At 38.8% G+C, this 12,229-nt stretch overlaps 1 protein-coding gene across 3 annotated transcripts in view; it reads right to left on the bottom strand.

The window, feature by feature from the left end:
* Nucleotides 1-12,207, bottom strand: part of LOC111875528 (copper-transporting ATPase 1) — a 151,423-nt gene extending 139,216 nt beyond the window's left edge. The window contains exons 1-3 of one of the 3 annotated variants that reach the window (XM_033755848.1): nucleotides 12,012-12,207; nucleotides 8,901-9,254; nucleotides 4,909-5,047 (exon numbers count right to left, since the gene is read on the bottom strand). In XM_033755848.1, coding sequence (XP_033611739.1) covers nucleotides 4,909-5,047; nucleotides 8,901-9,159 — 398 coding nt within the window. In that variant the 5' untranslated portion in view covers nucleotides 9,160-9,254; nucleotides 12,012-12,207. Of the gene's footprint in view, nucleotides 1-3,324; nucleotides 3,384-4,908; nucleotides 5,048-8,900; nucleotides 9,255-12,011 lie in introns of those variants that run through there. The other 2 variants (XM_023871853.2, XM_023871856.2) reach the window with 2 other exon arrangements.
* Nucleotides 12,208-12,229: the final 22 nt, after the last annotated feature.

Genomic DNA, 12,229 nt, shown 5'->3' with positions numbered 1-12,229 from the left:
TTAATTAATAAATATTGGAATGAATTATTTTCATATGACAGCATGAATTTTAATGTTTCACATTACAAAAATAAATGCACTCTTGCATGCATAAGTCTAAAAACAATATCAGAACTGACTTTATGTTCCACTTCTTGCTGTGTATGTGCAACTTTGGTTAATACTGTGGCATATTTGCTCAAAGCAAAAACTGTGGAGCCAGAGAAACAGCCACTGCTAGCAAATGGTTCTCCAACAACATCGCATCTAGGCAATGGCCGGGAAACAGACAATGAAACAACGTCCGCTGCTAGGCAGTAGATTCTTAAGAAGCAAGTATAGACGGTCCCTGATAAGGAACGGCTCAGTAAACACATTCCTGTGGAAACAGCATACGAGAAGGAACAATGTCGTCTGTGCGGGCTGTGCTGAGGAGTTATATGGAAGACAACTGGGGCAATCCACACAGTTCTGTATGGAAGCCTGAAGAAAAGAGTCAATGACAGTTCATTAAGTGTCAGTTGATAGTCAGGCAGTGAAGCGAAGACTAGATGACTGGAGTGAAATGGCCTGGGAGTTAGTTATAACAGAGGCAGCTGGAAGGGAGCCGCCATTCAGAGAGGACTAGCCAGTGTCAGAAGCTGTTACCAGGCAACGACTAGTGAAGACACTGTGGGCGGGAAAAGACTTAGTGTGAATTTGTAAAGTGTGGAAATAGCGACAGTGTTATAGTTATTTGTAGTTATGACCTGTAAGTAGTCAATAAATTCAATATCCAAACCAAAACACCATCTATAGCCAGTCTAATGCATGATGATATTCACTCTTCTTATCTTTATTGTATACAGTCTGTCCAGGATCCGTTAGGACTCATTTTTTTAAATTTTGCCCTGCAATGCCATCTATTGGCAAGCTGTGGCATTAAGATTCTTGAAGTTTCAGCTGTGGCTATCTATAATTTCAAAGCGCAAGCATCGCTGCATCATGTGTTCTGACCTTGAATGTAACAGTACTGTTCTGATGCTCGTCGGAAAATGGCAGTTGAACAGAGAGCCAACATCAAATTTTGTTTGAAGTTAGGCAAAACAGCTGGAGAAGCATATAAAATTATGAAAATAGTGTATGGTAGTGATTGTTTGAGTCGCTCGAACATTTTTCGATGGTATGCTGTATTTCGTGATGGCAGGGAGGACATCGAAGATGCTCCTCGTGCATCAAAGCCGAGAACAAGTTGCACTGAAGAAAATGTGAAAAAAGTGACTGAAATCCTTGCATCAGACAGATGTGTTTCTGCATGACTAATTGGGGAGCTTTTGGGGATACCAAAAAGTACTGCGCATCAAATTTTGACCAAGGAATTCGGCAAACGGAAGGTCTGTGCGCGGTTTGTACCACACGTGCTGTCAGGTGATGAAAAACACGCCAGAGTGGAACACTGCAAAGACATGTTATGGTTGGCCCAAAGTGATACAAAATTTACAAAATCAATTGTTACTGGTGACGAGACATGGTGTTTTCAATATGAGCCTCTCACAAAGCGGCAGAGTGCAGCGTGGTTGAGCCCATAGAAGCTGAAACCAAAGAAAGTGTGCATGCAAAAGAGTCAAGTAAAGACACTGCTAACTGTTTTCTTCGATTCGAAAGGAATCATTCACAAGGAATTTCTGCCAGGTCAAACAGTGAATTCTGATTATTATCTCAGAGTCTTCAATCATTTGTTGGTGAGAATTCTTCGAATTCGACCTGAATATTGAGAGCAAGGTTCCTGGTCGCTCCTCCACGACAATGTCCCACCCCACAAATCGAAGATCGTGCATGATTTTTTGGCCAGAAAAGGGATCACAGTCCTTGATCATCCTCCATACTCGCCAGATTTGGCTCCAGCAGATTTCTGGTTGTTCCAAAAAGTTAAGTTGACGATGAAAGGAGACCGTCACGACACCATCCAGGACATCCAAGGGAATCTACCGCAGTTTTAAATGCGATTCCACAAAAGGAGCACAGTGACTGTTTTTTAAAACTTTTCAATCGATTCCAGTTATGTACTGATTCAGAAGGAGACTATTTTGAATAAAAAGAGTGAAATTTTGAAAATAATTCATGTCTTGTATTTTTAATGAACACAGTCCTAACAGAACCTGGACACACTGTGTATATCACTACATTGAGGACAGCCACACACTGAACCAAAGAAAAATCAACAAACCAACAAAACTGTAAGTAACATCAGATATGTAGAGACAGAATATACATAAATATGTACCATAAAATAAAACTCTAATACAGCCCAATACATATTAAAGATAAACTGAACACGGCAACAGCACAATAACCCATATAACTTAGAATAGTCCGAGGCATTTACACTAAAGAAAAGCTGAGCAACATTACAGCAGAACAGTAAATTCCTTCATCACAACAACCTGTACACCTGATGATGGCCAATTAGGCTGAAACATGTAGTGATATACAATAAAGGGAAGACAAATGAATATTAAGAGAAAGTTGAACACAGCAAGAAGTGGAACACAAAGTCATATCTATACAGAACAACAGGATGTTGCAATATAATAATATTAGAACTACTGAAGTAATATTAGGCATTATTATATATTCACAGTGCTACAAATACAGGTAAATCACACCTCAACCAGAACCAACAAAACTTTTGCTGAAACATTATACTCACTGCATGTTTTCATACAATGAATTTAAATGCAGAAATTAAAATTGAGCCAGTCATTCTGAAGTTAGGTGAAAATAAACATGTTTTCTTTTATATGATCAAACATTTCAGATGTTAAACTCTTGATCTTAATTACAAAAGGTTAATTAATTCCGTCCAATGTGACTGATGAAGTTTTTTCTTTTTAATCTTTTATCCTTTACATGTTTCGGTCCTATAGACCATCTTCAGAAGGACATCAATGCAATAAGAAACCACTATAGGTCTATAGGACCGAAACATGTAAAGGATAAAAGATTAAAAAGTAAAAAGTTCATTAGTCACACTGGACAGAATTAAGTAACCTTTTGTAATATTGTTAATGTGATGGACCAGAATGAAACAAATAAAATCTAGATCTTAAAATGAAAATATAACTGATATATATAAAAAGAAAATAAATCACATGTCCCTGTCTAAACAAGACTCTTATTCATTATGCTTAATAAAGCCAAGAAATTTGTAACTTTACACTTTCACAACACAATACAAAGCAGATATGCGTTCTGAAATGACCTTCTGAATTAAGTTTAAAAATTAGTTAATAAACTGTCATAATATGAAAAGAAGGAATGGTGATGGTAGGAATACACATCAAGGTATATCTAGATACCACCTACGTTCAACACACAAAACACAGCTCCAACTGATCATGACTGACTGACCACGTAAACATTCAATGATAACATTCAACCTTTAGCCTTAACCAGTGGAATCTGTATGTCCCTTAGTTACCAGAAAACAAAGAACACAATAGGAAGCATAGACTGACAGTAAATGAAACTGTGGAACTCTGATATAGCAGACACATACTGGGCCAGCTTCCAACTTCAGAAAGTGCCAACACTATCAAGCCATCAGACTTGTCATCAGAACTGCACAAATGATATTCCACGTCCTCACAACAGCTTATAATCAGCATTTTCATTCAGAAGTGGCAAAGCTCACAAGTAAAGAGGAAGTGCCATAAATGATGCACAAACCTTCTTATACTACTTATAGACGATGATAACGATGCTGTCACCATTGTTGTCATCACCATCATCACTGACTCAACAGCCCAGTGTGGGCCTTGGCCTTTTCCAAAAGCTTTTTCCATCCCTATTTAGTGTCATGCTCTTCCAATTTCTCTCCCCTAGAAACCTGATATTCTGGTCCACATTATCCTCCCAACTCAGTTTATGTGAACACCTTCAGTTTCTTATACACAGTAACAAGTAATCAGTGAAAAAAACATAAGCCCACTTTTCAAATATACTTTCAATTCTGAGAATCTGAATTTTTCTGGCTTTTGAAACCTTCTACTGAAGACATGTATTCAGATCTCTCCAAACTAATTAGTTCACACAAGTACATTGTTTATAAACAAATAAAGACATTCATATAATCAAAGTAATCAGTAACAATTACTAACAGAGAGAAATCAAGAATACCCATTACTGTGATCACAACAGCACTAAACAAATGAACAAGTTCTAGAAAGTTGAAAATTTATTACAGATTATTTTTCAATAAAAGTATTTAATAAAATATTACATTGTTTATACTGAGCTTGAAGTAGGGGCCAGAAAATACATTCATTAAATACAAGGTTTCACCCAAAGCAAGAACACGACAGTAAGTGAGCCAGCGACCAACTACATATCTTGCTACATCACCTACATGTGCACCTATGTGGTCTAAACTTTTTAACAAGTAATTATATCTTATAAAAATGGTTTTGGCTGAATTTGTGTTTAATTTTTTTAAATAATTATCCGAAGTTTCTGTAGAGGTGAAGTTAAGATCCAGATTAAGAATTATCACAAATCCTAACCATAACTGTACATCATTTTTGATTTTCATGAGAGCAAATTTCCATAACCTGAATGTCTGTAATGTAAGTGGACACTGCACTTCACAGGTATATTCTAAGACATGGGTATCAACACAACAAAAGAACACACTGTCTCCATCTTCACAGTAGAGATTACTCTGAAGATGGTATCATTATGTTCCTCCACAATATTAATACCCACCTACCACAGTCTACTGTGTCACAATCCAGAAGACCACAATATGAATCTTCAACACTGTGCAAACTTCAGATCTTTGCCTTCACAAGCAACTGGATGACAGAACATATGCACACATGGGCAGGTACCATTCTCTGTTTCCTTACAAATAAAGCACTCTATAGTTTCACAGAAAAATATTCTACTTACCTAAGGGCATCTGGCAGTAATCCTTTCAGTGCTACAGTAACAGCATCCAAGCCAGGTGAGACAATAACATTCTTCACACCTTCGATGTCTGCTAACTTTTGTTTCAACAGCTCAGTATCTATCTGTGGCTTGGCACCATCTGGCATGAAATAGATTAAGTAAATATCAGAACACATTTATTTTATGGAGAAGACAGATTAAGTGAGTTTCATAAGTCTTTGTTTTGAAGAAGGCTAGAGCCATATTGCTTTGGCCAGAATTACTGAAGCCCAGATAAAGTAAAGTGACAAAATGATTCAAAAGATAGTAAAACATGAAAGAATGACATAGAGTACAATGGATCTGTGATTGTTATCGAATGAAGGAATGAATCCACTGATGATATTTGCGTTCAAAACAGAATACAATCGTAACACAAAAAGTAAGAGAACAATATGCAATTTTTAAACCAAAACCTTACACACTGCATCAACATAAGTAGCAACATATGATTAATTTGTACATTTAATATCTCTGGTGGAAGGAAACAGGGGATGGCGATAAATGGGTGAGTCATGGGACAGATGAATGTAAATACAGTAAAAACGCCAACTCATACACTAGCATTAGATTAACTGTGAATTCCTTTCTGTGAATGTATATACGAGATCATCTTAGGGTAAATCACCTGGCTACCTGGACAAATGAGACACATGTTACCTGTGCCACTCTGGCCCACCCACGCTCAGTCCTGCACTGCCATCAACAAACTCTCTGGCCAAAAAATTGCAACTGAAGTCCCCAAAGACTATAGCAGATACTGGAAATTCTTCCCACTGTTACCCATACATTCCTCACCTCTCCAGATGAAGTTCATATTCAAGCACGAAGTTCAGACTTGAGACTCAAGTATCCTGTGCAAGGTATCTAAGACATTTCGGGAATGTTCAAGCCTTGCACCAGGATATTATCCACTTTCTCATCAGTAAGCACTTCATATGTTTTATTAAATAATGGTCCTGTTTGACTTGATTCATTTACAACTGTACAAATAGTTTTCTCCTATATTCTGAAATCTATACCAGAATATTCTCCTTACTTTCAAGGAGGATGAGGTGGGCAGGTAATGTAGCATGAATGGGGGAGATGAGGAATGCATATAGGTGGGAAAGCCAGAAGGAAAGAGACCACAGGGAAGACCAAGGCGTAGGTGGGTGGACAATATTAGAATGGATCTTAGAGAGATAGGATGGGATGGGATGGTATGGATTGGATAGATCTGACTCAGGATAGGGACCAGTGGAGGGCTCTTGTGAACACGGTAATGAATCTTTGGGTTCCATAAAATGCTGGGAAATTCTTGAGTAGCTGCAGAATTGGTGGCTCCTCCAGAAGGGCTCAGCTCCATGAGTAAGTAAGCAAGTAATACTGTCCTTACTTTTCAGATGGGCATCATACATGAACACTCATTGCTTCAATGTGTAGCTCACACAAAACATTCCAACATACAAAAGTAATGTGACCAACTGAATTTTTAATATTATAGCAGGGTGTTGATTTACAGTCAACAAGCACATTATGCATAAGCTCACTTCATGGTGTCTGTTCAATAGTTTACTGGGTCAGTATTTTAATGTGAATGGCCAGAGCGTTGTTAGATAATGGACTGGTGAACACCCCGTGACTGCATACACATAAGACAACATTAGAAGATGTGTCTCATGAGGAATGTTACTGCACGTTGCCAGGCAACAGCACATCAATAAAGACACTGGCAAGGATTCATGTGACTTAATTTCTGTGTGGTCTTCCTTATGCAACAATAGAACTGGATTTTCTGTGTGTGGCCTGTGCCAAGCCTATATAAGAAGCAGTGAAGATTATTGACAGGATATGTCAGGAAGACATCATTCAAGGCAGCTCAGTAGTTGATGTGTTAACCTTGAGAGTGTTATAATTGTTTGTGTGTCAGAGATAACAGTAATCTTGAAAGTGTAATAATGAATTGTAGTTATGATCCAATAAATCGAATTATCAAATCCGGAATCCATTATTTATTGTCACGTTACCCAGATACATGTGACAGTATTGAGCATAAGTTGTAATCTGTAACGGTTACTAGCCTGTCAAACACTCTACCAGTCTGAATGCAAATGGGCCAGATTGAAGTGATGAACATGTCTGTTCCACCTAAGTAGCTGACAACTTGTGGCAGGTTATGGAATGATTTCCCTGCAGAAGAGAATACTGCTTCCATTTCAGGGAAATTATGAGTTCTCATATGAAGATACAGTGAAAGTATTTTTATTTACCTGCATATATCACTGTTTGGTTGGGAGGCAATAACATTAGGTAGAGTCATTCACAATTAGTTCATGAAATAGAATTATTTAGCATACTAAAGCATGTGCCAGGATAGACTGCACCCAAGGAAAGAAAAATAATATACAGGGCTAAGATGGAAAAGTGTACTGTTTTTACGTAATGAGAAGGTAGTTCTAGTGGACATAAATACTGTAAAAGAAAATCAGAAATGGTTCTTAGGGGACCAAATCAAATCCTATCATGAGCATATTACGTGCACACAAAATTACTGGGTTTTCAGACTTTGTCCATCCTCTGGTATTCTAAAAAATAGAAAACACAATGCTTTGGAAAGTGGATCTGTTTCTCTCCTCAGGTAAGGGGGAAGACACCTACTCTGCTGGGAAGGGAACATATCCAGTTTCCAAAACACTGCTTTTTTCTAGTCTTTAGAATACCAGACAAAGAGCAACGTTCTAAAACCTAGTAATTCTGAGTGTTATATACCATCGTCAGAACTCATTAGAAGCTACTTGATTATGAGCAGTTAAAATGGGTCAAAGCAAAGTAAAAGGCAAAAGGTTGGCACTCAAGTTAAAAGTGACACTTGAAATTCTTGTGGAAGTATATTTCCAGCCTTTCCTAACCTACGGCACTAGATGGAGGTGAGTGGCTGGTGTCATGCTCACCCAGCATCAAAGGAATTCATTAGATTTCACTGACTGCTAAAGACCAGTCATGAAATAAAGCACTGGAAGGTTTACTATCAGAATGGGTATAATAAAATGTGTGTGGGGTTTTATGTAGTTTTGTCATTACTCCAATGACAACCCATTTCTTCGGAAAAGTTTGTTGGTCCTGAAAAGGACCGTGGTTGCTGAGATGCTTGACCAGTGAGATAGTGCGGCGCGTGCCGGTAGGGAGAGAGGTTAGTTGCGGTGATTTGACTGGCCACAGCGTGGCCGTTGCTGGAGGTTGCTTGATTGCCATGCGGCAGGGGAGTTGAAGTTGCGTGGTCGCGCAGCACGGTCGTAGGAGTGATGAGGCAGTGGCTACGCCAGATGCCCAGTGGGTCGGAGAGGGACACGACCACCGGCGAGTCCAGGCGAGGTGTCCCAGTGCATCGGGTGTGAGAGCCGGAGAGCCGAGGCAGTCATGCCTGGCGCAGCCTGCCGATGCCTCCGAAGACCAAGCGCTGGCGACGAAGCCTGCTGGTTGATGTTGCTTGGTGTAGCTTGATCGTAGACTGAAGTCAGACTGATGCTGCCGGTTTGCGGCTGCTCCCTTTTATACACTGCTCGGTGGGCGGAGCGAGACTTGAAATTGAGGAGGAAGAATTTGCAGGGCGCTGACTGGCTAGCGCGCATGATGATGTAGATGCAGGGCTAGCAGCAAGCGCAGTATAAATGCGAACATTTGGAGCAATTTGATTGCTTAGCGCGCGTGATGGTGAAAAGTGATGTGAAGAGTGTGCGTTGCAGAAAATGCGTGACAATGTGGGATGTTCCCACATGTGCTTCAAAATGAAGTTTCAATGGCACAGGATATATTGTGATATATAAATAAATGACTAAGCACTATAACATCATTAAAAGAATAAAGCAGAGGCCACTCAGAGATCTGAAGAAATATTTGTTTCAGTTAATAGATACAAGGTTATGTCACAAGCCACTACTGAACACATGGATTTTACTGTCACCACTGCTTACCTTTAAAAAAGAAAACTATTTCTTGAGTTTCACTTGACTCTTTTACAGACGCTTCAAAACCCATATCAGAAATTTTCTCTGCAAGAATCCTTGGAGAAAGTTTTGACTGAGGTGCAAATACCACATACACTTCACCCTTCTCCAGCGATATCTTAATGTCTGTTACTCCCTCAAGCTGTTCAATGTTAGATTCTATGGTTGATGCGCACGATGTGCACGTCATTCCTTGAACTGACAGAACTGCTGCACTCAAAGTCATTTTGACAGCTGGCTACAGTCTTCTTTATAATTCAAGATCTGTTAAATTCAAGTGTCATCTGGTAGGGTCTATGGTCAAAAAACATAGACCCAAACCTGCAACATAAAATTAAGATATCAAAGAAATAATGATGACAACATCTGTTTGTTCAAAGTACACAACATTTTGTGAGAAATATCTTAGATAAGAACAGGTGACATATGTACTACATTTAACACATCTTACACGGCATCTTCCATTTTAAGAAGTGAATAAGAAAGTTTTCATAACTTGTACTCTTCTCCAAGTATAATTAGAATGATCAAGTCAAGGAGGATGAAGTGGGCAGGGCATCTAGCATGAATGGGGGAGAAGAGGAATGCATATAGGATATTGATGGGAAAGCCAGAAGGAAAGAGACCACTGGGAAGACCAAGGTGTAGATGGGTGGATAATATTAAAATGGATCCTATATAGGTTGGGATGGTATCGATTGGATTGATCTCACTCAGGATAGGGACCAGTGGAGGGCTCTTGTGAAGACGAAAATGAATCTTTGGGTTCCATAAAATGCTGGGAAATTCTTGAGTGGCTGCAGATTTGGCGGCTCCTCAAGAAAGGCTCAGCTTCATAAGTAAGTAAGTAAGTAAGTAATGCTAGTGGGATGAAACTAAGTCCCTTGTTCTGGCCTATTGTACCAAAGTAAGTAAGTAAGTATTTCGCTTAGTGGGGGGGGTGAAGTCCAGCTGGGTCCACTCAGCACGGCGGCCATTGAGTGCCCTATGGTACCTGCCCTGGGTGATTATGATGATGGAGAATTTGCTGGAATGAAGATTGGCAGGGGAAACCGAAGTACTTGGAGAAAACCCGTCCCAGCGTCACTTCGTTCACCACAAATCCCACTTGACCAGACACGGTATTGAACCTGGGCCACTGCGGTGAAGTAAGTAAGTAAGTAAGTAAGTAAGTAAGTAAGAATAAGAAAGTTTTATGTCAATTTCCATAAAACTAGATGAGGAAGGAATGCCAATAAGGGGAAATTAAGAATCCAAAGCCAAATAAACTAATTACATTCCTTCTGTGTGTAATAAGCATTGTTTTCAGATGGAAATTTACTACATTATATAGAGCCTTTATTGAGAGTTAACAGTTATTCAGTTGGCCAAGAACTTTGCTGTAACAGAACCCCAAAGCTTCATCGTTACAATCACAAAATCCCACCACTGGTCTCTGTCCTGGATTACTTTAATCTATGATAGACAATGATTTTCATACAACTAAATATGAACAACAAACAACCTGGATCTACTTATAATTTAAAATTCATGTATCATTTCCTTTATTTGTTTTTACACTTATCATTGATAACTGCTCCAGAATTCCTAAAGCTGCACAGAAGCAACTGCTGCCAGCAACCATTTTGACTACAATCTTTCATAATTACTATGTCTGTCACCATTAGTATGACTTCCAAACAGTAACAAAATGTTTTAAAACATATAACTTTTATAGGGTCTCACGATTAGTGTCCATATATTTACACCTACTACAGGTACTCCACAATTTATGTGACAGTTATGTTCCAAAAGGACCGCCTCTGTGGCCTAGTGGTCAGAGTTTCTGGCTACAGATCCAGAGGTCCCGGGTTCAATTCCCAGCACTACCAGATTTTCTGAGAAGTACTGGGTCTAGAATAGGATCCACTCAGCCCTGTGAGGATAATTATGGAGCTACTGGAAGAGAAAAAGTAGCGGCTGCAGTCTAGAAAATCAAAATTAACGGCCGTGAGAATTTGTTGTGCTGACCATGCAACACCCTCTATCCACTAAAGTTCACACTCACTTCGCCGACAAGCGGTGGTCAGTGGTCACTCAGTCAGTATAGTTTGATTGTGGACTAAAGCCAAGGGGTTTGTTTTGTGTTCCAAAAGAGAAGCTGCGGTAGATGAAATCATATAAACTGAACAAATACTCAAAGTGGCAGTAGAGAGGCAAAGAAGAGATTGTATGGTTATGCAAAAATTTTCCCTTCTCCCTTCACATTCCTCATTCACCACCCATACAGTACTCTACTCGCAGTTCTCCCCGTCCCTCTTGCTTGGCCAGCAAGCAATTAAAATCAAAGCAAGTGTTACATATTGAAATCAATAGCTGTGGGCATTAAAATCACATCACATGTTGTGAAATCACAAATAACGAGTACCTGTACTGTTGAATGTTGTGGACATGAGTGTAATACAAACTAAATATTTCTCAGCCCTTCCCAGTGCAGTGTCCACATCCTCTCATGCAACCCTTATGGGTTTTAACAACAATATATTAATGTAGTGCATTAAACCTGATATACTCGTATTTACACACACAATAATCCTACAAACATTCTCTGCTAAATTTGTCAGACCAAATACATGAATAATATGAATGCTCCTGAGATATTACACAGTTACAGAAATGGTAAGTCACATGGTAATTCATAATGATGTTTAATCATTTTCCACCAAATTTACTTTTGACAAAATGAATACATACTGTTAGCGAACATGTATTGTATATCACTTACACAGCATTATCACAGTCGCATATGAAATCAATGAGTAATATATATACAATGAATCACTACATGATAAATGAAATAATGTTGGTGTTACCAAGTCTACAAAAACTTACTTCTTAACATTAACCATAACAGTATGGAACTTTCAAGCTGCAAGTGAAATTTGTGTATTATACTGATTACTGTACTGTCTTTACACACCTAACATAAAATATACATGCTGAATAATAACATCAAAACTTCAATGCAAAACTACTCTATCAAAGTTGTTTGGTTTGTGATGTTATAAGCTTTCGTGTATAAAGAATCACACTAGTTACCTTTTCATCTAAGAAGCTGCATAGTCCGAAATGCACATAAACCATCGAAAGCTATCTCAAGTGTTCTGGTAAAGAATTATAATTCCTTTCCAATTCTGTTGCAGCTACACACATGATTACATTTTTAAATACACAGGAAAAGACACTACGAACGCACACCACGATACAAGTCTACGACGTCTATGACCATCTATGACACTGCACTTACTGTACATACG

This window comes from Cryptotermes secundus, unplaced genomic scaffold (assembly GCF_002891405.2).
Source record: "Cryptotermes secundus unplaced genomic scaffold, Csec_1.0 scaffold468, whole genome shotgun sequence".
Classification (NCBI taxonomy): Eukaryota; Metazoa; Arthropoda; class Insecta; order Blattodea; family Kalotermitidae; genus Cryptotermes; species Cryptotermes secundus.
The sequence above is the reverse complement of the archived record's forward strand: the minus strand, read 5'-3'. Positions and strand labels throughout refer to the sequence as shown.